Source organism: Hyposmocoma kahamanoa, unplaced genomic scaffold (assembly GCF_003589595.1).
Source record: "Hyposmocoma kahamanoa isolate Upper Pololo Valley unplaced genomic scaffold, ASM358959v1 80, whole genome shotgun sequence".
Classification (NCBI taxonomy): Eukaryota; Metazoa; Arthropoda; class Insecta; order Lepidoptera; family Cosmopterigidae; genus Hyposmocoma; species Hyposmocoma kahamanoa.
In genome coordinates, this window is record NW_020654051.1 from 3,639,521 (window position 1) to 3,667,472 (window position 27,952).

The window sequence follows — 27,952 nt, forward strand, 5'->3', positions numbered from 1 at the left end:
CGCCGCCGGCCCGCTGGACCCCGAGCTCCTGCGGCGCGCGGCCGCCGGGCTGGGCGCGGACGCGGCGCCCCCGGACGACGTCCGCGACTCGCTGCAGTTCCTGGCCAACTACTGCGCCACGCAGCTGCACGCGCGCCACTGGAGCCCGCGGCGGGCCGCGTCCGCGGCGCTGCCCAACGGGCGCTGCGAGTCCCGCGCCGGCACCGACAGCCCCGGCGCGCCCGAGCCGCCGGCCCGTCTGGCGGGCGCCTTCCCGCTGCTGTTCTTCCACCTGGAGGTGGACGGCGCGCCCTTCGGCCGCGTGGTGGTGGAGGCGCGCAGCGACGTGGCGCCGCGCATGGCGCGCAACTTCGTGGCGCTGGCCACCAGCGAGCTGGGCCTGAGCTACCGCGGCTGCGCCGTGTTCCAGTGCTGGGAGAACGAGTCGGTGATCACGGGCGACTTCGAGCTGAACAACGGCCGCGGCGGGCGCAGCGCCTTCGAGGAGAGCTTCTTCATGCCGGACGACACGCGGCTGGCCGCCGTCCGCGGCGCCGTGGGCATGCGCCGCTCGCAGAAGCGCCACGACAATCTGGGCCTGGTGGGCTCGCAGTTCCGCATCGTGCTGCGCGAGATGCGCGGCTTCACCGCCATTTTCGGCTACGTGGTCGAGGGGCTGGAGCTGGTGGACCGGCTGAGTCGCACGGGCGACAGCGCCGGCAAGCCTCAGGCCGCCATCGTCATCGCCAGCTGCGGCCAACTCAACTAGCCGCCCTCTCTGTTCACTTCGCGACCTGATTTACACTCTTATCCGTCGGACCAACCGTTTCCTTTCGTCTACGAATCCGCTCTTTGACCTATTTTTATATGTAAGAGAAAATTTCGATGTATTTACCGACCGCGACGCGATTTTGGAAGTTCGTCGGCTTGAGCTTCTGTAGTAGATTCGCGCCCGCGGCGGCGACCGACCTCGCGGTGTCCGCTGCGGGCTAGTTCCTAAGTGATCGTCGTAACCTCGTATAATTTCCGGTCTTACATGTGTGTCAATATGTAATAGAGAAGTATTTACCGTGTAGTATATATAGCGGAGCGAACCCGCTCGTCGTGCGCTAGTAGAGATCGTTTGTTAAATCGACGTTGTTTAAAAATATTTATATAATACAAACAATCAAGCGAACGTTACTTCTCGAGCGGCGAAGCGACGTGTGTGGAGGATATCGTTCCGGTGGATCTGCGCCACACGGTAGGCGTATAGCGGAAGAGCGGATCTCCGGACGAACAAGTCTGTGATGTTGGCCGGTGCCTGCTTTATATCGGATATTGTATTGCACGTTGCGGCGCCGAGCGGCCGTCCTGCCGCTGCCTGCGGCCTCGCTCTTATATCGTTACATTAAGAATCACTATTCTCATATATGAGTATGTTGTAATTCGTGTTAAATATATGGATATATGTTATACAGAGATGTATTAGCGTTTCGTTTGTCGATATAGTCTATGTGGCCGCCCGCGCGGGCTTGTTACTGACGCGGATTGTGATCGTCAATAAACTATGTGAGCAGCAAACAACTAGTTTCAATTATTTAAACAGAGTTAACTGTACGTTCTTCACCCTTCAAAAGTTCACCAACAACCTGGGCAAGTTCAAAAAACGAGATGGCCGCAATACAAAATTCAAGCGTCTTATAACTAGTTTACTATAACTTTGAATATAAACGCTTTTTTTTTTATTCTAATGTCAGTGTGCATTTGACCTCCATCTCACCTGAAGGAAAGTGCTGATGAGGTCGAAGGTCGACGATGGAGCATGCACACCTAGATAATGCCTATTCACTCTCGCCTTGAAAAGGTCCAAGTTATAACGTTCAGAGAACAAGTCTGCAGGCAGGAAATCCCACTCCATAGCCGTTCGCCATATAAATGTGGAAGCGTAACGCTTCGTGCGAATCTTTGGAATATCCACAACATAGGGATGGAAGCCAAGCCTACGCCTAGTCCCCCGATCGCACACTCTCCGTGATATATCCTGTAAAATACCGAAAAGCAGGCAGCTTTACGGCGGTGTTCAAGGATCTGCATGCAGCTTCGCCTCTTGGCATGCTTGTCAATTGAATCCAAGGTGGCCAGTTGATATGTAGCAGAGCCATCCCAAAGGTGGCTACAGTACTCCATACACGACCGGACTTATGCTTGATACAGCTGAAGCAACTGTCACCCCAGTGTGAAGTAACGCCTCACCCTGGAAAGGATGCCAAGCTTCCTTGCTGCATTTTTGGCGATGGATTCAATGTATCTGCCGAAGTTCAAATTGGACGACAGGTGCATTCCAAGTAGCTGGAGACGGTCGGCTATCCGAAGGTATGCACTTGTCTAAAGCATGCTGCACTACCTAACATGTGATATGAACAAGTTTGAGTCCCTGTAGGTCAATCAATCCTTTTAGAAACTAGTGAAACAAAAGCCGCAATATTTATTTCTTTACCAAAGTATTTCTTCTAATAAAAGTGTTTCAAAGAAATACACGTTCACCATCAACCGATGTCGACACATCGATAGAACAAAGATCTATGTGCAAGGATACTTGTTCTCAGGACATAGTACATTTCGTTCGTTCTTCTTCGCTGTAGATGTCAGATTGACTGTTGTTCGATTTTTCATTTCCGAAACGAAATACGAAATATAAATTCTCAAAACACCTTTACATAGGCCTTAGTTTGAATAATAAAATTATTTTCGTAACGTGCTTATTCTCTTCGCTATACAATCACATCGGACTCTGTTCTTCGGATGAGTCGATGTATTTATAAGTCTCACTGCTGGGCAAGGGTCTCCTCTCAGGCGAGGATTTACTTCTCACCTTTTCCGAGTGTAGTGAGCTTTCTTTGACGTGCAGGTTTCGTCTCGATGTTTTCCTGAAGAGTCCAAACAACCGCAAATGGCTTTGGTCGATTCCGCAAAACAGTGAATAAGTGTTGAATGAAACCACTTAGGAAAAAATATATAGTAAAATTGAGGATATGCACTGATTACTATACGGTGTGAAAACACGATTCCTAAACATTTTCACAATAGGAAAAAAAACACAAACTTACCTCGAAATTTTACAAGAAAGTATTCAATAGGTACTTTACAATACCAATGTTTTTATTTATATTAACTGAACTAAATAAATAGAACACGTATAATGAAATGAAACAATTTATTTCAGACATTTACAAGTCCATATAGTGTTAGTGGGTACTTACAACTATGTTAGTAGAAAGCAAACTGTTCATTTTCATGAGTAAGGATGGACATCCAATACTTAAGGATTGGGCTGTCCATCCTCTCTGCTACCTAAGGTGGTAGGTGTAGTAGGTAGAAGACTGTTGGTGCTGCCTCTCACTCTAGCCAACAGGGATGCCACTCTCTTGCGAACGACTGCCTGAAAACAAGCAAGCTAGACTCCGCGAATTACCCTGCGGCACTACAGTGTCGAGGCAGCCCCAACAGTCCCCTGAGGGCGTTGTTGAATTGGACACGCAAGGCACTGTATGCATTTTTAGTGTAATTGCTCCACAGGTTGCACGTGTATAGGGTCTGGAAATATGTTTTTAACCGACTTCAAAAAAGGATGAGGTTCTCAATTCGACTGTATGTTTTTTGTATGTATATTACGCGATAACTCCGGTATTTGTGAACCGATTTTCATGAATCTTTTTTTGTTGGAAAGGGAGTACTTCCATAGTGGTCCCATTTCATTTTGAAGAAAAGCATCCACCTTTAAAGGTGGCTGTTCATGCATGAAGATTCATTTTTATAAATAGCGCCTAACTTTAATTTAGGAGCAATTATTTTAATGGTTGATTTTGCTATTTCTCCAATTCAAGGCGTTTTTCTCTCAATATACTTTGAGTAGTGAGAACCGATTATTATTATCTCCAGTGTATAGTGGCGAACTAAGGGACATTTCAAAAAAACTTAGCAAATTAGTAAGTAATTCCACGTACTTTTGAGGTCGTTTTTTTTTAGTACTCTGTACTGAGATTATGAAAAGGGTGATTTTAGGGTGTAATGTGCTGCGGGCCAGCATATATATTCTCAATTCGTTTGCGAACCGATTTTGATGATTCTTTTCTTGTTGGAAATAGGGTACCTCAGGATTGGTCCCATTTAAATTTGAAGAAAATGTTCCACCTGTAAGCGAGCACTTTCTGGTAACCGAGATCAATAAAACTTGGCAAATAGATTCCACGAACTTTTGATATCGGTTTTTTTAGTACCTTGTACTGAGATAATTTAAGCTACTGCTTGTTCACTGTCCTGACTTCCCTGACAAGAACGAGCATGAAACTCTAGGGATTGCTATTTTCAAATTAACTTAAGTGCATTTGAATAATATTTGTACACCCTTGTCTAACACGTAGTGTTCAATTTTGTAATATGACTTTTCAATTAAAATATTTTTAAAGCATGTTTTAAACTTAAGAAATGATAATCTTAATATATGCTCCGGAATCTTATTGTAAAAACGTGTACCCATAAAAGGACCGTTTATCGTGGTACAGTTGACACTTAAGATTTAAATCCAACTCTAAGCCGCTTACGATAACAACGGTCCAAAGTACAAAGTGTCAAGCTCGACTTAGACTTAGTTCTAAGGTTAATACAAAGTGTAAAAAGACCCTTCACGAAGCCGAAATATACGCATAGTGTACATTAAACTGAAGCACATGAAGCAAAAACAATTGCTGTAAAACAACTTTCGTTTTAGGTATGGAAAAACAGGTTTTTATGATGCGCAATGTAACGCGTGGAACAGAATGCATGAGTTGAGTGTTTTCAATCTGCGTTCAGTCTGAGCTCTGATCGTAGTATGTACTTACTAAGCGAGATGACCTCGTAGTTTTCTTTGGCTGCTGTTCGCACTTCCAAACTGGGTGTCCTCACACCACGTCGAGAATAGAACTGAACTGCACTCGGATGTTCAATCCCGTAAAATCGACCATGAACCATACCGTAAAATAAAATCATGTTAACATATACAACTTTCGAGCACTAAATGAATGTCAGGATACCTTCCAAGTTTTTATCACTCAACACTCAAACAGAAAACACAAACAGTATGCACTGAGCAAAACGTAGTTTACTCGACTTCAATAACAAACTGCGCTCATTGACGCCACTATTCGAAATAAACAAAAGAAATGTTAGGAAAGCTTTGAATATCGCCTCCTTCTTGACCCGCGAGCCCTTCTTGCGGAGATCGATCGATCGATGCTATACGTCGCATTTGGTTCTTTTGTCTAATTTTCTATATTATAAATAAATAAATAATAAATAACGCACACACTCAACATAGCCCCACACTAGGGAAACCCTGAGTCGCGGGTGCCATGGACACACACATAGACAACCACAAATTACACCCAAACTCACGAGAGAAATAAATGTAAGCCATACAAACATTTCGCCCGGCCCGGGAATCGAGTCTGGGACCTCTGCATGGCAGTCCGGCATGGTAACCGTTCGACCACGGAGGCAGTCAAATATTTATAGACAAATATATATTACAATGTATAAAGACAAAACAAAATACTCATTAAATAATCTTATTTAGTTTTTAATGAACAACAGTACAAATGACCATGCGCGTGTAATCTCGTCCGTCTGCCTGAGGTACAGGTACATCTGGCGTTTGTTTTGTGCGTAATTGAATAGCGGCGGTCGCCTTACGTGTGCGTTCGATATTCATTGCGGTTTTGTAATTCGAAACGCCTCGTTGCAAATTTGAAAAAAAATTATAATGTTTGTTTGAAGAAAAGTTCAGTAATCATATTTCAAAACAGATTTCGTAAAAAACACGAAAAAAAAGTTTCTATTTGACCTTCTGTATATTTCTAACTATCAGGTTTCCAGACATGACCGCATACAAGAAAATACTAGTACCGACGGGAAGAATTTTTGTTTTCGTTAACTTTTTACACCCTGAATTATGGATATCTTCTTTCTTAAATTTTATTAAAATAAGTGCGCATTTGACCTTCATCTCACCTGACGGAAAGTGATAAGTTCAACGATGAAATATGCACGCCTAAATAATGTCGATTCAATCTCACCTTCAAAGGGCACACATTATAGCGTTCAGAGAATCTGGGGTCAGCAGGCAAAGCGTTTCCTCCATAGCCGTTCGTCTATTTATGTGGAAGCGTAACGCTTCATGCGATTATTTGGAATATTCACAATGTAGGATACTCCAGCCTACGTTTTTTTATGGTTGGTATGCTATATACCAACTTTAAGGCTGTGTGTAAGGCTTTGCAAATTCAGAACCATTCGCTCGTTTTTGCAATACAAATATGATTTATAAACCCTGCTTTCCGACGTGTAGTTTTCATCACGATCTTTTCCTTCACCGAAAAGCTCTGCTTGAAATGCCAAACTACAATGAAAGAGACTAAGTCTTTTAAGACCTATTAAAAAAATCGACTAATTAACGCCTCACGACTATTATAGTATAATATAATACTAGTCTTGGACCCTTAAGTATCGAGTCATAAGACTAAAAAACTGAATAAAAAACCTAAGTCGTCACTCAAAAGGCTTAAAGGACCAAAACGACTAGCATAGCACGGAGTTGTGTAGTAAGCAGTCGTGTGGCGTATGTCGTTGGGAACTCTATTCTACATAATTTACATTTAGGAAATTAAAATATATATTTTTTACTCCTGTACCTTAATCTGTCTGTTATAATTTCATAAACCATATCATGGTGCTCTTTTCTAGTTTTGAATCAAAATTCTATTGTCTATAGTACTCGCCAGTGAGCTGGAAAATTGTATTAAATTTCTGTACATAGAACTATAAGGAGTTTTATAAAAAGAATCAATTCAGAAAATCTCAGAAGTGCAAGTTCCGATTCGAATCCACGGCTTCTGCTCAAGGGGCAGTAAGTAAAATTATTAGGCTATCACGGCTTAATGCTAACGCTTTTTTTATTTTTCTGTAATTTATGGTTTAAAGTAAATTTTAATTATTCTTCATAAGAATAATTTTTGTCGCAGTCAATTAGGAATATTTATCCGTAGTAATTTTATCCACAGGCGGAGACTTGGAGACATATAGCACAGGGTAACATAGTTTAGGCTCCAGCCTTGAAAAGGGCTTTACAGACAACAAAATGGTGAGTATTCTTCAATTGTCTTTATTATCTTTTACTTGGGCACAAAACTTTTGTACATTGTCTTTTTGTGGTACCAAATGACGGCATGAACAAGTCGTGCATCTGGTGGTAAACGACACGCTTGTCCATAGCAGTTGAATTTGCCACTAAGCTTTAAATCACAAAGATCTGAAGGGCACTACCACTGCGCTCGTCAACCTGAGACATAAGTGGACAAGTCCTATGCGTCCGTAATTTCACCAGCACCCTCAAAACTTCAACTCGTGATCGAGAGGCTTCCATACCGGTTTTCCTGGCGTCGCCATCTCTGAGGTCATCCCCGGGTGGGTCAATGTAGAAAGTATTATATTGTCTCGGGTCTGGGTGTTTGATTTTGATTTACATAACACAAGTTACTTACTTTGGGATCAGAGCAATGTATGTAATGTTGTCTAATATTTATTTATTTGTGTAACCATAAATATGTTATATACAACAATAAATAACTCTCGAAGTTAATAAGTACGCGTGATGGAGGATCGGAACGATGCTCATGTAGACGCTGGATAATCAACTGCTGAAGTGAATCATGATGTCTTACTTGTGGTTCTATTCTAACATTATACCTTTTTTGACCTGTGTTATCAAAGCTTATTACTTATTGAATTTCTATCATCACAAATGAAAATGTAATGGAAATGGGCAGGACACATAATTAGGATGGATCCAGATCAGTGGACAAGGAGAATTATGGAGTGGCGACCAGGGGCCAACACGCGCGGCAGAGGTCTTCCGCCTCTTCGTAGGGTGGATGACATTAAATTTTTCGCGGGCCGCAACTGGATCCATGTGGCACGACGACGACGTAAATGAAGAGATATGGAGGAGGCGTATATCCGAAGACAGACGGAGTAGAGGCTGCTTGATTTATCATCACAAAACTGCTTGCTTCCTATTTTAAATCTAATTACTATTACGGTGTAACATAAGCCGTTTGTTGTTTAAGATTTATTATTATTATTTTTTACTTTTTATTTATTTATTTATTTATTTGCATTCCATAATGTACATTAAAGATGTTTTACATATACTGAGATCAAATTATGGACCCTGAACAGGGCACAGCAAATAGTAGAAGAGAGGACTAGTCTCATAATTGTTACACTTACTAATATATTGATATATACCAACGCTAACAGCTTTATATTATTATATTTATTATCGACTAGTTACTAAATTCAGATACCAAATTTATCTTCTAAAAACTCTTTTACATTATAATAGCTTTTATTTATGAGAAAATTCTTTAAGTTTTTAAAGAAAATCTTGTTATTTTGTTTATTTTTTATAATTTCCGGAAGATTGTTATATATTTTTATTGACATGGTGTATGGACTAGATAAATGCATATTTAATCTTGAATATGGTAGTACTAATCTGTTTATATTTCGTAATGTATATTTAGTGGGGATGGCTTTACGGTTTTTATATAAGTCTTGATGGTTTCGTACAAATTTACAAACTTCTAGTATATAGATACATAGAATAATAGATAAAAATCTAAGGTAACGTTTCGCTTGCGCTTTCATGTCGTCGCACTTCGAAGAAAATAGTAGAAATGGTTAGTTAGCGCCCGACGCGTTTTCGAAAAACCTACCTGAGTTCAGTCCGCCATTTTCGCTTTGTATCTTTCGTGCACATACTCTAAAATCCTAGAAAAATGCCTTATTGTGCTGTTTTGGAGAGGAAAAATGATAGCCCCACCGAAAATATTGCTCGTGGTGGTATTTCATATAATCGGAAAGTTAATAAATTTTAAATTTTCTGTTTATTGAAATATTTTTTTTGTTAGAAGAAACGAAAGTAAAGCTTATACCCCTGCAATATAGTCGCTTCTCTTTTGGAGAACAGAATTAATAACTCCAATTCGTCGTTGTTCAGCAATAAACCGCTAGATGGCAGCACGTTGATTGAAATTTCAATATAATACCAAAACGTCGTAACTTGCAATAATAAGTATTATGGTACTGAACTTTCCGACGACAAACCAACAGGGTAAAGTTTAAATTATATTAACAATCCAGAATTTGTTATTTCTTTTTAAATTTGAAACTACAACCAATCAATATCAAGATGTGGTAGTGTTTCAAAGAATGTGTGAGTTTTTGCGACATCGGTTCTGATAGTAATCGAGGATCAAAGCGCTTCCATTGTTTTTTTCTTCCGTGGTTTCAACCAAATGATTGTATAACAATATTCTGCAAAGCAGGCGCAATTATCTGTGGATTGTCACAATCAAAATGCATGAAAAACAGCGGTCCTACCTTGTAGTAGACGTCGGGCACGTACTGCGCGTCACTGGAGTCGCGGATGTAGCCGAGGTCAGGCGCATCGCGCGTGGGCAGCAGGATGCCGTCGCGCACCAGCGCCGCGCACTGCCCCGACACCTGGTAGCCCTCCAGCACCACCTGCTGTTGCTGGTCACCTGCGCACACCACTCAACACTCACACGCGGTCCAATAGACTTAGTTTCCTACGTTAGTTCCACAGAACAATAAATACAGTAGACGTGTTTAGTGGGTGTGATACGTGTGCCAACAGTACGCGGAGTTCCACATACTTGAGCTCGAACGTTCCGCGCGTGTTTTTAGATGGTGCGCAAGCGGAGAGGGTGGATAAATTCGAATACCTTGGGCACGTGCTAACCGAGAGTCTAGTTGATGATGACGACATCAGAGTGTCACGATGACGATGTCAGAGTGACGTTGTTTAGGTTTAGCTTTTGGAGCCGTCTCCGTGCGTCTGACAATAGGATTCTTCGTATTCTCTGTGAGCACGTGCACGATTCCTTTTTTAAACACGTGATTTCCGTGGATCGTGATGGAAATAAGAAATAACAGGCTTATCTTATAAGCGCTTTGTACTGTATTTTATTTTATTGTATGACAATTATTTCAATTTATTGCTTTTGCTTTTATTTTATATATAATTGTAATATATATTTAATATGGGTATATACCTGTCAATAAAGAATTATTATTATTATTATTACTACGTCTGTCTGTCTGTCAGATGGCGATAAACTCAAAAACGACTGAAAGAATGCTGGAACTGATTACGTGGCCTGGGGCCTAGGGTGGCCAAGACTGCAAATCCGCCACTGGTTGTTCTGGTAAACGGGCGATGTATGGAATAAGGTGGCTCACACAAGTTCAACGTAAGTTGATGATTTTACAGGTATTCAATTAGTTACTAAGCAGGGTCAAAAGTCACTTACCGGTGACGCAGACGGTGACGAATTTAGATCCGAAGGTACCCGAGGCGGCGTACCGACAAGCGTTCGGGTGAAGGTTCTGATAGTGGCCCGCCATGATACACTCTTGCGCAGATAGGAAGTGCGTATCTACGCCCCTAGCGACAAAAGTACGAACATTATAATCACGTCATGACCTCGCTGGGATAACAATGGACAAAATTCCGTTTTGATAAAAAACATATTTTTCAAAAAAAATAATATTTTTCCGGATATTTTTCCTCTATTTTTCCACATTTGACTTTAATACCTGCCAAAACTTGGAAGTTAGTGTACGAAAACGATGGAGCCAACAAGAGGTGGTGGTGGTGTAGTTGTTGGTTTTTTCGCCGTTGCACACTGGGGCAAGAGAGCTTCAAACCTGGCATTAAATATAATATGGCTTTAAAAAAATCACGTCATATATTTATCTTTAGGACTGCATACAGTATTAAAAAAAAACACATACAATGCACTGTAGATTTTTTTTACTCTCAAAACTGTCAAACAACTGTCAAAGCTTTTTAAAATTTTGATGACAAAAAAAGAACAAAATAAGCCGTTTAAGTGGTCTTATACCCCGCAACATATTATGAATCATTGATCCCTTGATCCTCACTGGCATCATCACTAGTGTCAGTATCCTGATTACTGCTATCACCAGTACCAGATACTTTGACACTGGGAGCTTTTAACAATTGTAATGCTTCTGTTGGTAGACGTTTTAGATTCATCTTTGTTTTTTTGTGTTTGCTTGTGATCACAGGATCAGAACTCAGTAAGAAAAAATTTAAAATGTCCATATTAGTTTTCTCTCTACTGCATTTTCTGGCATAATGCTCCCTATATCTTTTAAAATCCTTGTTTCTAGCCTCTTGCGCTTCTTCTGTTAATTGTCCTATGGGTAAAAGTGCCGAAGAAATAATTTCTGGTCCATGAATACCCCGACCCCGTTTTATTAGTCCATAGCGAGGAAATGAAAGTGATGTATCAAGCCAGTCCTTATTAGTTTTTTGAAATTTTTCATAAATTCTATGTGCCTTTGTCCAACGAGACCTAAGGTCTGACTTAAACATCGATAACCTTTGCTTGAATTGAACAAAATTGCTCCCATCACAATTTGTGCGCTTTTTGAGTTCTTCTACCAAGAAATCGTATTGTTTATCGAAACCATTTGCTCCAGAACAATTCATGATATCGATGAGTGCTCTTCTTGTGATAAATAATAGATTTGAACTTGTTCCTGAAATAAATAAAAATACTATTCGAAATTTGTAGGTAAAATAAGAAAAAAATATCCGCACGACTACCTATGACAATGATTTTTTTTCCAACGAAGTTGCAAAAAGTTGCAAAAAATTATGTAGGTATTATATTCTTATCACTCTGACGTATTAAAAAAATATATATTTTACACCCAATCTAACTCAGAACATAATTGAAAACAAAAATGTTTGTAGACATTGTCATAATTTAAAGAAATTAAAACATCTTATTTTGTTAATCATATTTTAATTTATGTTAATGTGTCAAAATTTAATTGAAACTTACTAAAATATAGTTACATACCTGAAGTTGACGGTTCCATCATCAAAAGTTATTATTATTATTATCAACAATTGATAATAGCACAAATACGAAGTTGTAATAATTTGAAATAACACTGAGAAGTTTTAATTATCACCAGGTGGGCTTTAACAGTGGAATCTAGTGTCCGTTACGATACGTTCCAAAGCATTAAAATATTGTGTGAGCATGGGTTAATATGTCATCTATCAAACCGCTATATGAGGGTATTTGAAAATCGAATTTCATATTTGTATTTAATGCCATGTTTTAAGCTTTCTTGCCCCAGTGTGCGTTGTGAAATAATTTCATAACTCGTTTTTCTTTATGTGCCTTTTGGCTGCACAAGTTTATTTTATAATTCACGTTAAATAAAATTTCAAAAGATATTTTTAAGCGTGGAACATAATATGAGCTTTTGAAATGACATTTTTCCAATTTTTCGGAAAACTACCCGACAGTAGGCTCACCTGATTTGTTTAACGGTGCCCTTGGCGACGTCATCGGGCAGCAAGTCAGTGAAGATCCAGCCTACGCGACGCAGGCCCAAACGCTTCGCCAGTTCTTCGAGAACTTGTTCTTTGGGATCTGTTTGCAATACCACTAAGTCGCGAGACCCTGTCTGCGGGGGCTCGTAGATCGCGGTCACGCGGGCGCGGATACCTGTTCCAAAGGTGTCGCGTAATGTTAATTTTTCAATAACAATAGTAAGACATTTATTCATAAGTAGATTTTGTAATTAAAAATACTACAGGCTGAAAAAGGAAGGCTGAAGGCTCTAATAAATCGAGTTTTGTATTTTTCTACCATTCGTGATCCATACAATGTTTTTCATCACATTTGCGAGGAACTAAATACAATATAGATATGATTCACAAACCAACCGTTATGGATTTCTTGTTTCATATTTTTTATTCGACCATATACATATAATACAACTCGAACTGAAATGTTGTAAAAAGCAAAGAGGCATACAGCCATGCTGTATTGTAAAAAAATGCTGTAAAAAAAGTTTTACACAGAAATTAATTAAAACCAATTATAGAAATTCTTAATAATAAGTCGTTAAGTAGTATGTAGCTGAATTGCAATAAAATTCCTGTTTAGATAACATTTTAAGCGAATGTTTTAATTTTGAACTTAAGCAACCTCGTTGCTTGAACTTGAACCTGACCTATGTAAGGAAGTATGTCGTGCTGCAAATAAAAAAAACTCCATACCGACCATGGCTGTAACGGAAAGAAAAAAGGCCCGAGGGTTTTATTTGGGGATTTATAGTCAAGTAAGCGACCATGCAATCATACTATTTACAAGCAAGTGTGATGTAAAAGCTCTTACCGAGCGGTACGTCGGGGTGGCTCTCATAGCGGCCGTACAGGAACGCGATGCGCTGGTGTCCCGTGGCACGCCAATAGGCCAGGAAGCGTTCCACCAAGGCCGGGTGCTCCACGAGGACGTTGTCCACGTGCCGGTACACCTGCCGGTTTAGCGTCACCGCGCTCGGCTGGCACGCCGAGCAGATGCCGCGCGGCCACGGCGGGTGCTCCTTACACCCTGACGCATACATTCATTTTGTAATGAGCATTTATTTCGGACAAAAATACGTATATCGCACCCATGCAATGAAAGTGACCCCACACAAAATCCTGTGAACTTTTTGAATTTTTTTTGTGTGCCTGATAGTAAGCTACAGCTGTCCATAACAGTTGCAGTGCCACTCAGCTCTTTAATCGCAAAGATCTGAGGCGCAATGCCACTGCGCCGGTCACCTTGAGATATAAGTTGACAAGTCCCATGTGCCTGTAATTTCACCAGCACCCTTACCCTTCTAAACCGGAACACAGTAATGCTGACATCACTGCTTGGCGGCAGAAATAGGTAAGGTGGCAGTACTTCCCAGGACGAACTCTTTCACAAGGAGCTCTATTGCTACTAACATACGCAAAATAAGATTTTAAATTGTGACATTGTCACGATATTTTTTTTTTTCTTGTAGTACTAAAGGTAACGGACTTGTTAGTCCTGGTAAATAATGATGAAATGAAACTACATACGGCTTCATAACCCGAAAATTGCTGGTGATTCCTTAAATATTTAACAAAAGAAAAGGTCACTTGTTTAATGAGCTTTTTATTGTCATTTGACCTAACAAGAATTAAATGTCTTTCATTCTCACCAGCTAATGAAGATGTTTAACCTTATCAAGATGAATAGTAATAATATCAACGCATACACACTCATAGCCCCGCACTAGGGAAACCCTGTATCGCGGGTGCCATGGACATACACAAGGACAAAGACAAATTACACCCAAACACACGAGAGAAATAAAGTAGGTCATACTAATTTCTTAATTTCTCCCTGTCCGGAAATCGAACCCGGGACCTCTGCGTGACAGGCGAGCATGGCAACCGTTTGGCCACAGAGGCAGTTGGAGCTAGGGATTGAACCAGCAGTTCTAACGAATTTCTCTATGGTACTTGTTACAGATATTTGTATTGAGTTTGAACGACTTTTTTGCCTTGTTGTTTTTTTAATCCATTACTGGAAACCCTGTAGGTTTCCGTAGCTCGGGGCTATGAGAGTGTGTATTATTATTATTACTAGTTAGTAAGAGCGGTAGCCACGTTGTTGTAGCGTAGCTGTAGGCAACGGACAATGGATCGAGTCAAGTTGAATCGAATGAATTTTTCTGTGTGTTTGTTCGATCTTTGTATCAATAACAAAAAGAAAATGTTACAAGTGTTAGTAAATAGAACATATTTGTGTCTAATGTTTGACCAAGCACTGTGAAATTATATAATTATTTTATTACGGTCAATTCCTATCTTTCCATAAATAAATTAATTAAGAAACCTGAATATATCGGTACTAAAAAACTGCCCAGGACATTTATTTTATTTTTATTCTCTTGGGAATAAAGATTTCAATTTTGATCGTGAATTTTGAACCAAATGTTCGACAGAACAAAACAAAGCAACAACAAAACAAGAAGAAATGTTTGACAGAAATTAAAAACCAAAAATAACAAAAAAAAATCTTGAATCTTGAAAATTATCCTCATCAAAAGGGCTGGGTACAGCCAAGATCACGTCAAGCTTGACACTTTGAACTTTGGATCGTTCTTATCGTAAGCGGTATAGAGTTGAATTAAAATTAAAATTTGTGGTTATCTATGTGTGTGTCCATGGCAGCCACGACACGGGGTTTCCTTAGTGCGGGACTATGTTGAGTGTGTTGCGGTATTAAAAAAAATCTGAAGTGTCAAGCTTGACGTGCTATTGACCCTGTACGACAAAGCGCGACTAGCGCTACAGGAGATTTTTTATTTTTTTATTTATTATTTTGTCTTCATTTGCAATCAGCCTTAGTTCAGATGCGTGCTATAGTTTTAATCAGGTAAAATGGAAATATTGTACTAGCTAGTATAATGTAGTAGCTACCAAACAAACATAAATTATTTACATTTTGTGTGTAACTTACCTGGTTTAATTTTACACGAGAGTTCTTCAAGTGAGATGAATTTGCCAGATGTGATCTTGCGCAAGTAAGAGTGAAAAGATATGTGCTTTATGTTGTGCTCTCGCAGGTAATTCTCGTCCCACGGCTCTAGTGGCGAGCAGTGCACACAGCAACCCTTGGAGTTGTGTCGACATCTGTATCGAATAAAAAAAATATTGTAATCACACGCACACACATATCGCTCCCCACATGGGAGAAAGGCATAACATATGACTATTTTTTAGGACGGACGGATTGTGAGGTATAAAGCTCAAACAGAGATGGGCAGTGGGTATTTTTCCCAACGCAGTCGTGGGCAGAACTAGCGAATACTGGATAATATAGTACAATTCCATAGTTATTAAAAATTTCAATGTAAAAAATACTACGTAAAGAGGCAAACACAATACCAATATTGGAATCCTGTGGATTCTCACTACTAAAGACGCACATTACGTTTCGATTTTTACGAAAATCGATTCAAGGGTATACAATCTAATGATTTTTTGCATCAATTTATTTCAATGCGATTTTCAAGCGAACAAATTCAATAGCAATGCAAATCGAAGAAGGAAAATATAAATATTTTGTAATAATATCGTCAAATTCTAACGAAACTCGACTTACAACAAATATTTAGTAGTAAATAGTATTTGCCCTCAATTTTGGGCATTAATGGGTATTAACCCGATTTATTTATATGGGCACTTGCACATCTCTGCTCTTGAATGTCGTAGTTCAGTCTATTTTGAAAGTAACCATAATCATCATTGCCTAATTTATTACATTTTAACAATGCTTTTCAATCGCAAAACACGAAAAGCTATTTTAAATATTATTGAATTGATATTCAATAATTTTTTGTGAATTTTTTTCTGAGTGTTCGATCTTTGTATTAATAATTATAACAAACTAGTGGAGTAATGTCACAAAAAATAATTGAATATCAATTCAATAAAAGTTTAAATACAGTTCATAGCGTCATCTCTAGCTGGCACTGGTAGCTGTAAAGGTATCTAAGTGTGTGACGAAACACTTTCATAGTACGAGCTTCATTCAAAGATTTTTCATATTCCTAGGTACGTATGTATACAATAAAATTAATAAGGAGCTATCTATTTATACATTAAACAATATTCAATGTAAAAGGAAAATTAACTCTTGGTTACTTGATCTAGGATATGATAATACTGAAGCTATATGTGAAATAACTCAATAGTATTATTATTTTAATAGTATCTTTTTGGTCACCGCGCCTGTTTCTCTTAATTGTCGCTTAATGCGTGCCCTGACACATTTCACCCACAAATCCATCCACACTCTATCTCCCACATACCAACACACACACGCACATTCTACCCCAACACACACACATTTAAACACACACACACGCATTCACACGCATACTCACATTTACCCATGCACACTAACCTTTTGCATTAACTATTTTTTTGGTTTGTGTTCATTTCTTGACAAATTTTCCATGTTTTTAATATTTAAGTTATCTTTATTTCTAAATTTTCTAAATTGTTTAAGTAGTTTGTTGTGCGAATTTGATCACCAATTATAATTGGCTAAAGTTTATGTTACCATTGGGGTTAGGCGCTGCATGCTGAGATACAGGTTTAATCCTAGTTCGGCTGCAGAGGCTTACATAATTTGAAATGTACAATTTTCTTAGCCTATTTTATAATTTATAATTAATTATTTTGTATGTCTGTATTATTATTGTTATATATATTATTGTTTAAAGTAAAAATAAACATTATTATTATTATTATTATTATTATAGATTTTACATAGATGGCGCTACGGCTAAAAAGTCATTGAAAAACCAAATACAAAGACAAAAAGGCATAGAAAAATTTGTGAGGTCCGCTGCTAGTTCGACCCGTGGCTTAGTTGGTATAGCGTCTGCCAAGGTATGCTAGAAGACGTCGGTTCGAATCCGGCCGGATCGAAGGAATTTTTTTCTTGTTCTATCTGTGTATTAATAATTATAACAAACAAAAAACTATGTTATGTCTTTATTAAAGTAACAAATATCAAACTCTTTAGACTTAATGATGGACCAATAACTCAAAGAGGACTGCGATTATCGATACTACAGATCGTAACTCTATCTATTATATCTAAATGGCGCTGATCGATAGCCTGGAAGTAGTTTGTATTATGTAAATAGCCATGGATTAATTCCTCTTTAATATGAAATGCAAGTAGTATTTTTTATCTTTGTCACATTATTCGAATATTGAGCCATGAGCTCAAATTATTTTTTGAACTTTGACAAATACGCGTATTAATAGATGGCATTGTGTATTATAAACTAATTTATAAAGTAACGCTTCCTAATAAGGGTAGATGGAGCTAATCCTAAATAAAATAAAAAATGCAGCTGGCAGTGTTCATAAAAATATGTACAATAAACGCCATCTTGTTGTTTTGTTTGTTATCACTAGAAATTAGAGTAGCTTTCATCACTGAAGAAAAAAAACAATGGACGTGCGTTAAGCCTCAATTACTATCAGACCCGCTCGTCAAAACTCACACAATAATTTTAAACACTATGAAATCTGGATAATGATTGGTTGTAATTTCTAATTTAAAAAGAAGTAACAAATACTAGACTGTTATTATAATTTTGTTTATATACTCGATGTATAATTTAAACTTTACCCTGTTGGCATATCATTGATAGTTCAATATTTATTATTGCAAGTAATGTCGTTTTGATTTTATATTGAAATTTCAATCAATGTGCTGCCATCTAGCGGTCAATAGCTGAACGACGACGACGCTTACGAGTGCGTGGAAAATTCGAGATTTTTACTGTTCTCCAAAAATGATGCTATAGCTAGAATAAAACCATATAAGGTTTACTTCGTTTATTGTAACAAAAAAATAAAATAATAAACAGATTATATAGTAAATAACAGAAATTGAAATTGACTCAAATTAAATAACCTAAGACTTAACGATGATATGAAACACCACCATGTACAATATTACAGATGCGGCAATGATGCGCCTATAATTATTGCACTCGAAAGTAGCAAAATATTTTTTTAACCGATTTCAAACAAGGAGGAGGTTCTCAATTCGACTGTTTTGTTTTGCGTGTATGTTACGAGATTACTCCGGCATTTGGGAACCGATTTTGATGATTCTTTTTTTGTTGGAAAGAGGGTACATCAGCATTGGTCCCATTTAATTTTGAAAATATTCTGCGTCTAAGTGGTAAATTAGGGCAAAATCCGGTTTTGCGCACTTTCAATGCCGATTTCAATAAAACTTGGCAAATAGATAATTCCACGAACTTTTGAGGTCGGTTTCTTTTTATAATTCTAAATATTTTGATTACATATTTACAGTTTAAATATTTTTATTTTTTTAAATTTTGAGGTTTTGCGAGAGATAATTGACATTACCATAACATACAAAGCGAAAAAGACGGACAGACGGACGGAACGAAAGCTCAAGTATGTGGAACTCCATGTACTGTTGGCACACGTGTCATGTCGACTAAGCACTTCAACTGTATTTATTGTTCTGTGGCTTTGGTAAAATGAAGCTCGTTAATGTAAAACAAATTTGTTAGAAAAATAGATGTTTAGAACTCGTCGCGACATCAGGCGTACCTATAGGTATTAAATACCCGACTGCGCTATCTTGTAACGCAATTAGCAGTCTTTCCGAAGTTCATGTTTGTACATGTAAGATAATTTTGAAGTCATATTTTTTTATATTTAAAATAAGAATACATTTTGGGTTACTATAAATCCTAAAGGTTTGATGGTGACCAACAATATGACAACTGGATCTCTGTACTGCGAACAGCTAACAGTGTAAAATTTACACTTAAATTTTATGGTTTTTAAACTCTTCATGTTTTACATTAAATTTAATTGAAATGTTACATAAAATTACAAATAACATTTTAAACATTTGTTTTCCTCTAAATTTATAATAATTTGCAATACAGTGTAGCGGAATATTTTCAATATAAAATTCCATTCCATATTAGCGAGCGACTTAATTGTAGTTAAATAAGCATTCCATTATCCCACAACATATATAGTCACAATGTTATAATTGCTTTGAAGAGGCATAAATATACATTACTTTTTTTATGTTCCAATCTGTAGCCATAAGGTCATTAAGTCACCGTTTAAGTATTGTAAATCACATAGGCATCGAATTTAGAATACAATACAAAAAGAAATAAATAAGATTTAGTAATCCCATCACAGTTCCCAAAATTTTATGATACTGTTATTTCCAGGAGTTTCGTACAATGACACCAATAACCTGGTCTCAAACAAGGGAAGTCCTTGTACAATCAACAGTACATTAAAGTACTTAATTTCGTTCGAATATCGCCACGGTACAAGATCTGTTGATAAGTAACAGACCAGAGGCAGTTTTTTAAAGTATGTTTCCTAAATTGCTCCTACTGGAAGTCATAAAAAAATGATAAAATAAAATGTTTCTTTATTTAGGTATACACCCATTAATAAATTTAACATTATTTATTACATTACGTTACATTACTTAACCAATTAAATTGAATTTTAAATATTATTATCATTAATGAAGTAAATAATTAAGAATTACATTGAATTGAATTGAATTTACATTAGAAATAATAGTATAATAATAATAAATTAATTTACAATTTAAAAATGGAGTGGTCGCTTACAAAGTAGCATGCATCGCATACTGTCCTTACGATTATATTGGCCGAATCGCTCACTCTCATAAGAAAAGACCAATATCTCTATCATACCCAAGGCCTCCTCCACAAGCAAATATAGTGCAAACTACTGGGCCACCGAGGATGTCTATCTTCAAGCTTACTAATGAAAGTGGAAAAGTAACAGTACTTACAATTTCTCATCTCGTTGTCTCTGAATATTTCCAGAGGACTGGAAAAGCAATAGGTCTACGTCATCCTCAGGCACAGGGGCCACAGTCCGTGGTGCAGCATTGCTTGTCGATGTAGAGGGACCTGCCTGCACCACAGTTGTTGCCGACTGCTTGTTGGTGGTCTGGAGGAAGAAGGAACATGTTAATTCCAACCGTAGTAAACTTTTCCGATAAGAAAATATATTTAGTGTGCATAAGTCCCAAACATTTTAATTAGTACACTGAGCAATTTTCTAATTTATAACTACAAAGAAACACTGTATTTGTTTTAAAAAATGTAGGATTTAAAACAAAAAACAAAATCAGAAAGCCAACAACATATAAAACAAGAAAAACTGGCTAACCTCTGCACTAGTTGTGGGCTGTTCAAAGAGCACAGCTCCGTTGACGGGCGTAAGGTAGAGCATGTCACCATGCTGCAAGCCCAGGTCACGAAGACGCCGTGACTTGCTGGAAACGACCTCTTCGCGGCGAGCACGGTCGCGGAACAACGCGAAAGCGAAACTTGACAGGTTCATCTCGTCATGTACACGCTCGAACAGCTGCGCCGTCACGTCCGAGTCCACCATATCCACACGTACCGTGCCTTCCGCCGACTGCACTCGCAGCGTCTACACAGGCACAACAATCAGCACTTGACATTGACCCCATCCATATACCTCCCGATTTTACAATGTATGACCATCGCACTGTTACTCTGGAAGACCTATAGTGCCTCCAGAGTTTTTAACTTAAATAATTAAGCGGTGGATTAAATTTATAAGAGAAAACATTTGAAATTTCAAAAACTTGTCACTCGTACGGGAGATCAGGTTGCTAATGGAAACCATGTAAGTTAGACCTCTGTGAACTATCAGAGGACGTAAAGGATGAACGAAGTCAATAGGGAAATTACCATTTTTTTGGGTCCAGCCATATTTTTCTAATTAACAACTAAAAAAACTGCCTGCACGAACAATACAACATGACATGACAACATGACATAACAAAACTTCAATTTTCTGTGCGAGATGCGTTCACAATCAACTATGAACTGTCAAATATTAAGCACACTGTACACGGTCAAATATTGTGTACGTCAAGCGTGACATTTAACATTTAAAGTTAACTTTATGTCGCTTCTGAAAAGTCTGTCCAGTCCAAAGTATCGTATCGAGTTTGATGTATGCACAATACTCACTTGATTGAGTGCACATGTTGAGCACATTCAAAAATTTAGCGCAAAAATAAAAAGTTCGAATTTTATTGTTCGGGATAGGCAAATAAGGAACAATAACTTTTGGCACCTGTATACTTGTTGTGGATCTGGATCACTGCGGCATAAATGAAGTCTGACCACATTTTATGGTCTAACCTAGTGCTTGGGTCATGGAAAATTTCCATTTTAAATAAAATCATATTTTTCAGAAAAACAGATGCTTTTCTAGATATTTTTCAAATATTTTTCCTTTAATTTTCCACATTTGACTTTAACGCCTTGTCATAAGTTGACGTTACTGAACGAAAACGATGGAGCTATCTAAAAGGTTTTTTCAAGATTGTGAAATCATTTTAAATATCATTTTTCTGTAAAAGTTATAATTTTCTGTAAAGTTTATTTTAAAATTCACGCTAAATAAAACTTTAAACGATATTTCTAAACGTAAAGCCTTTATATGAGCCTTCGAAATTCCGAAAAAATTTCCATTATTTGAAATTTTTCGGAAAAGTACCCAACAATAGTCTAACTTATCGGTCTGTGCTTAGGTTACCTTGTCTACAATAATTTGAACACAGATGTATTTTCATCAATGTCATCGTGACTGCTGTCAATGTCAAAATTGGTCAAATCATGGAAAAATGAAAGTGTAAAAAAATATTTTGTTTAAAAGTGAATCATTCATTTGAAATATATTACCAAAAAGTAACTTAATGTCCCATGAAAAATGCTAATTTAGTAACAAACGAATCGAGCCAACAATAATGAACTTTTAGAAGACTTATGTAAGTATACAAATTTTTTGCGCGAATTTGATTTGTTTCAAATTGGATAGGTTTAAGAAGGCCCATCTCGACTTGATGACGGCACAGTGGTTACTGGTGGTTACTACAGAACGAAATTACATGGTGACGATTGTGCGGAGGTGTATTGCGTGTTATAAATAGGAACATGACGGGAAGCGGGGTGGTGCGGTGAACCCAGGTGGGTTGCAGCCTGCAGTAGTCGACGGCCCGCGTTTCACCGCTCGTGTTGCACTCGCCGACGAATTCTGCATAAAGTCAGATCTGTGACTCTGTAGTGATAATACTTTGTCTGAAATTGTGATTTATTTTCTATTCATAGTTTTGTGGATTTATAGCACAGGTATTCGTTATATAACATAAACATAAAAAATGTGTTTTGATTGTAGATTATTTTATTTTTATTTTTTGAATAATTAATGAAGAAGTAAAAATAAAATGGCTAGTTTTTATATTAAGAATTAATGTTTCTTTTTAGTGCACTATGCTTAGAGTTACTTAACTTATTTTTGCCTTTTTAATCTTGTGGCTCTGTAGCCAATGCTCAATAAATAAATAATAATTTGTGTTAATTAATAGAGACAGTGTAGTCTGTAGTACCAGGTTGTTGACTAGGTCTTTCAAACAACAAAATAAATATAAACTAGTTTTCATTTTTGTCAACTTATTACTTTAATATCACATGTCTTAAAGTACCCCATGTATGAACATGTAATATGGTATGGTGTATGGTGGGTTTTGTATGTATGGTATGGTGTCTATGGTGGGTCTTGTGTGTGGTGGATGCAGAATTCTACTCAAGCTACTTGAGCTCCTCTAAGAACTGCAGCATCCTCTTTAGTTTCTTAAACTCTGAGGCATTTCATACATGAATTGGCCTCCTTAGAAAATTATAGTAGGATGTAATATATTATTGTTCTTTCTTCTTCCCTATCCATGCAAGCAATGCATAGAGAGCTATCCGTGATACCAAATTTGAATATGTGTTTATTGTAAAAACAAAATGAAAAGACTATTCTTCAACACAAGTTCACAACAAGTTTTATAAAAATCATTCAAATAAAAATCTTCAAATAGTGGCTTAAAATAAATGGCTGTGTTAAAGAAAGTAACAGCCTCAGCAATTTGCTAATTTTCAGTCTTCACCTTGTATATAATTTAGAACTACAAGGGGAGTATATTCATCACTGTAGACACTGCAATATGCCTTTTCTAATTAAATATATAATTAAGAAAGCACTACACTCACTGCAATTATACACTATTATATATATATAGAAATTCCAGTTAAAATTTTTATACCAAACTACAAATGATATATTATATGGACTTTGGCCCGTTAAAGCTGCAGTTAGGGTACAGAGCTCTTGTCTTTTAAGACATTTTTGAGAAAGACAGGCATTGAGCGTTAAGGTTCTGTTCTAGGCTGACTGCCATAAAGGTTGTCTAAGCATTGTTGTATGACGTATTAACATATCTTGTAGTTAAATTATCAATTACAATTTCAGCATAGTGCTCTGGAAACCACGGGCAGTATGGCAACAGAGGAGGGAGTACCAGTGGACCTGTACATATATGACCTAACACATGGACTGGCTTCTGTATTTTCAGCGAACATTTTAGGTATGTGTCTGTACCTATTGCACCTCCAAAAACAAATTAATGTAATTAAATTTTTTTTAAGTAACAAAATATATTTTAAAGAAAATTATGTACAAAATAAAACTCCATTATATCTTTTTCCATATCATAAAGAGTTTTGCCTTATTGTGCCACTGACATCATTTTATTATTGACTATGAATTATTTAAGTATGAATCTGATTGTTATGAAACGTGCATAACAAAGAAAATTTACAACCCTTGGAACATTGTGACGTGTTCAACCCTCATTGGGCCAACCCTCTCTTTAAAGAGGAGTGGGACTATAATAACTTGATGGTGATGATGTCTATACTTTTACCAAACAGCACCAGTTTTTATTGTTATTATTCTTGTACTATTTTGTTTTGTATTGAGAATGATTGTTTATATTGGTGGCAATCATGAATCTATTTATATTCTATTCTACTACATAAGGCCATACCTTCAAAAATAAAATGCTAGAAACAAATAAACAATTAAAATTAATCATTCACAAGTGTTGCCACAGCATAGAAGCATAAATAAGTGACAGTTTCCTAAAATAGGTAAATGTTGAGAGTTGGGTACCTTCCAATTTACTTGTTACTCTTTGTTTGTGACATTGTACCTATTATTATTATCATGGGGAATTCTTCAATGCACCTTAATGGTAGTTTGGGCTGAACTTGCAACACACTACCTTACTATTGCATGCTAAGTGCGACGTATGGTTGATGCCATCTTCATTATTATTATTATTTTTTGCTTGGCATTACTTTTTTATTTTTTTATTGACTTTGGATGCCATTTAGGCTTATTACAGAGGTTCCATAAAATTATTATTATACCATGTACAGCGTCAAGAAAACGTCAAGCTTGACACTTAAGATTTAAATCCAACTCTATGCCGCTTACGATAACAACGGTAACCAAAGTATAAAGTGTCAAGCTTGACATGCTCTTACTGTACCTGTAATAATGAACAAATAAGTGAAGAGACTTTAGTAGCATTAGAGCTCCTTGTGAAAGAGTTCGTCCAGGGAAGTACTGCCACCTTACCTATTTCTACCGCTAAGCAGTAATGTGAGCATTACAGACAGATGGAACTTGTCAAGTTTCATGGTGACGGGCGCAGTGATAATGCCTCTCAGATGTTCGCGTTTTAAAACTCTTGAGTGGCACTGCAACTGTCATGGATAGGCGTGTTGCTTATTACCAAGCACACTACTTGTTCATCCCGCGCTCAAAACAAAAAAAAATGTCATTAAAAAAAACTAATTGAAAAGAGATAACTTGTCTCAGGTGATGATCTTCTCTTCATCAAGAATTCAGCAGACACTGATGGTATGCTTTCGTGTTGAATGTGAAAGAGTTGTAATGTGTTTAATTAAAGTAATCCTTACTGAAAACTAATTATTTTTTATACAAAAAATTTACATTTCAATGTTTTACTCTCCTTGCATTGATATCAATTTGTTATTGTTTTTATCTCAAGAATTTGGCTGCTTGTCTGCATTCAATAACTAAGCATGTGCTCTGTCTATTATTAAATAAGTAACTGAATAATATTCTAGTACAGTAATACCCCACTTCCCGATTCTTCCCCGATTTCGTTACAACGTTATTTTCAAAATTCGCGTTAAATTACCCCACTTTACGCGGATGCATTGATTTGATGAACCACAAGAAATTGAAGTGACAGTTCAGAATGTGTTACCGTCAATTGCAATTCAGGAAGAGATTTGTGCTCTTAAAATCCTTGTAAGCCTAGACAGCGATGTAGACCGTGTTTTGTTTTTCCGCACATCAATACTAAATGGAATAACTTGTAATGAAAAACTTTTACGAGAACACAAAAAAGTGAAATAGTTAACTATGGTCTCATTTCTTTGTGAAATGGGTTTCGATACGCAAATAAAACGCGTTCGTTACAATATTTACCTTGTCATTCGATCATACCTCGTCCATCCCTGGTAACAGACGTTAGGTCAAGTTACCCTAGGGCGACCAAAAATATATGACACCAGGCGGACCACACAAAAAAAAAGAACAACCCCGTTTTACGCGAATTTAGCTTAACGCGATTTTCTCCCTCGCGTAAAGTGGTGTATTACTGCGATGCTTCCAATGAACACTACGCTAGCATTATTTTTTGGTCAGTTTCTGTTATTTTTGTAAACAGCTACATTTATTTATTAATATTATGCTCCCCGAATTTTGTGAAAAAAAGAAACAAAAAACAAACTTGAAAGAAAAAAACATGAAAAACGAATTTTGTAAAAAAAATAAAAAAACACAAAACAAAGTAAAAACAGAACAGGTCCAAAAATTTTGTTGAAATAGTGTTCATTGGAGGTATTGAGTGTATACGATAGAAATCTACGGAAGATATACTAAAAATGCCTCACGAGGTTGTTCCCATTCTTCGTACAATAATGTATATTTATTTTAGGAGATCTGCTTTCGTTCATTGTTGCTTATTAATAACAAATTAATCTCGAGTTCTTAGGTTTTCGCGACTGTTACACATAGGAAATGAAACTATTTTTCCGTATTTAAATCGCGTATATTTGTTTTTTTAAACAAACTGACGTTTCGGGCCCTTTACGCGTCTCATGGTCACGGTTGACTGAGATGGTACAGTCTTCAACCATGTTATGTCTAATATTAATGCAAACCACCCTATTTTTTCACTCTAGTTACAATAGTTAATAATTAAATACCTTATTTTTAATTTTACAAAGAAAACATTCCAATTTACGCTACATTAAGTTTTACAAATTATTTTATTGACTGAATTTTTATTAAGTTCAATTTATTATTAATTAAAGTAAAGGGCCTGTAAAGGGCCCGATACGTCGGTTTGTTTGAAAAAACAAATATACGCGATTCAAATCCGGAAAAATAGTTTCATTTCCTATAAATAACAAATTAATTCAAAGATCACAGGTTATTCTGTCAGTTGGAAAGACAAGTTATAGTAGTTGCAATTGGAGATGTCAGTAAGACTAAATTTTTCTAAATACTTCGTGACCTACTTTCCATCGCGACTGACAGACAGCATCATTTAGTGAACACTCGATTTGTTTCAAGGATTGTTTTGTCGTTCTACTTACAATTTTGTACACCTAAAGATAATCATGTTTTAAAGTAATGTGTTTTTTTTATCTTATGGAGTAACCACATTTATAAATGCAAAATCGCATTGCGCCGGTCAGAAAATGCTTTAAGCCAATGAACTTAAGAGCGACTTTCTGTGATGTTTCGAAACGGACGTTTGTAGGTTACAGTTTTCCAGATTTAATTTTTGAATATTTGAAAACTTCAAAATTATATTTTGACACAAAGTGCATGGGGAGGGGCCTTGAAAATGTAATGTAAAGGGAGCATTAATTTCTGCTCAGAATGACTTACTTCCACGTTTGTATAACATTTTTAAAGCTGATTAAAATTGTTGTAGTGGTCGGCGCGCGAACTCTGCTTAATGCGACAAGTGTGGTTAAAGATAATCGCATTCCGCTTTAATGGGATAATTGGGGCTGCGCTTTATGCACTGATATAAAAGTGTAGAACGGAATGCAGAACAAGATGAGGCAAATGCCTGTCTATGCACATTGAACGCGACTGCATCGTCTTGAATCACAATTTCAATGAAGCTTTATATGCTTCGCACTGTCCTTATATTCGAAATTGTATCTGCTTGGTAACTGATAAATCAGCTTGTCATTGTAGCTTAGTAATAGGTAGAATGGTGCTTTCCGTTCTGCAGTTGGTTATTTGAGCGCATCGAACCGGTTTCTTTGAAATAGTTTGTAATTGCCCTACGTAAACGAATGGGTGTAATTCCCTCCAAAAAATCTCGCTCCGCTGGAACGAAGTGATGTAGGAGCCCCAATTACACCATACTCGCATGGTTTGTTCTTTTTA

At 37.2% G+C, this 27,952-nt stretch overlaps 2 protein-coding genes and 1 long non-coding RNA gene across 3 annotated transcripts in view; 2 read left to right on the plus strand and 1 right to left on the minus strand.

Moving 5' to 3' along the window:
• Positions 1 to 21,318, minus strand: part of LOC113233800 (nuclear protein localization protein 4 homolog) — a 28,707-nt gene extending 7,389 nt beyond the window's left edge. Inside the window, exons 1-8 of the mRNA XM_026469006.1 lie at positions 21,298 to 21,318; positions 20,747 to 21,013; positions 20,364 to 20,524; positions 15,459 to 15,631; positions 13,314 to 13,529; positions 12,446 to 12,638; positions 10,395 to 10,528; positions 9,442 to 9,602 (exon numbers count right to left, since the gene is read on the minus strand). Coding sequence (XP_026324791.1) covers positions 9,442 to 9,602; positions 10,395 to 10,528; positions 12,446 to 12,638; positions 13,314 to 13,529; positions 15,459 to 15,631; positions 20,364 to 20,524; positions 20,747 to 21,013; positions 21,298 to 21,318 — 1,326 coding nt within the window. The remainder of the gene's footprint in view (positions 1 to 9,441; positions 9,603 to 10,394; positions 10,529 to 12,445; positions 12,639 to 13,313; positions 13,530 to 15,458; positions 15,632 to 20,363; positions 20,525 to 20,746; positions 21,014 to 21,297) is intronic.
• LOC113233801 (peptidyl-prolyl cis-trans isomerase A1-like) lies at positions 15 to 1,568 on the plus strand. Its single transcript, XM_026469007.1, has one exon. The coding sequence runs from the start codon at positions 338 to 340 to the stop codon at positions 746 to 748; it is 411 nt and encodes a 136-aa protein (XP_026324792.1). The 5' UTR covers positions 15 to 337; the 3' UTR covers positions 749 to 1,568.
• A 1,290-nt stretch (positions 21,319 to 22,608) lies between the features above and the next one.
• LOC113233802 lies at positions 22,609 to 25,370 on the plus strand. The gene is made up of 3 exons (XR_003310745.1): positions 22,609 to 22,746; positions 23,912 to 24,026; positions 25,328 to 25,370. It is a non-coding gene; the product is annotated as an uncharacterized LOC113233802 (long non-coding RNA).
• The last annotated feature ends 2,582 nt before the right edge of the window (positions 25,371 to 27,952 follow it).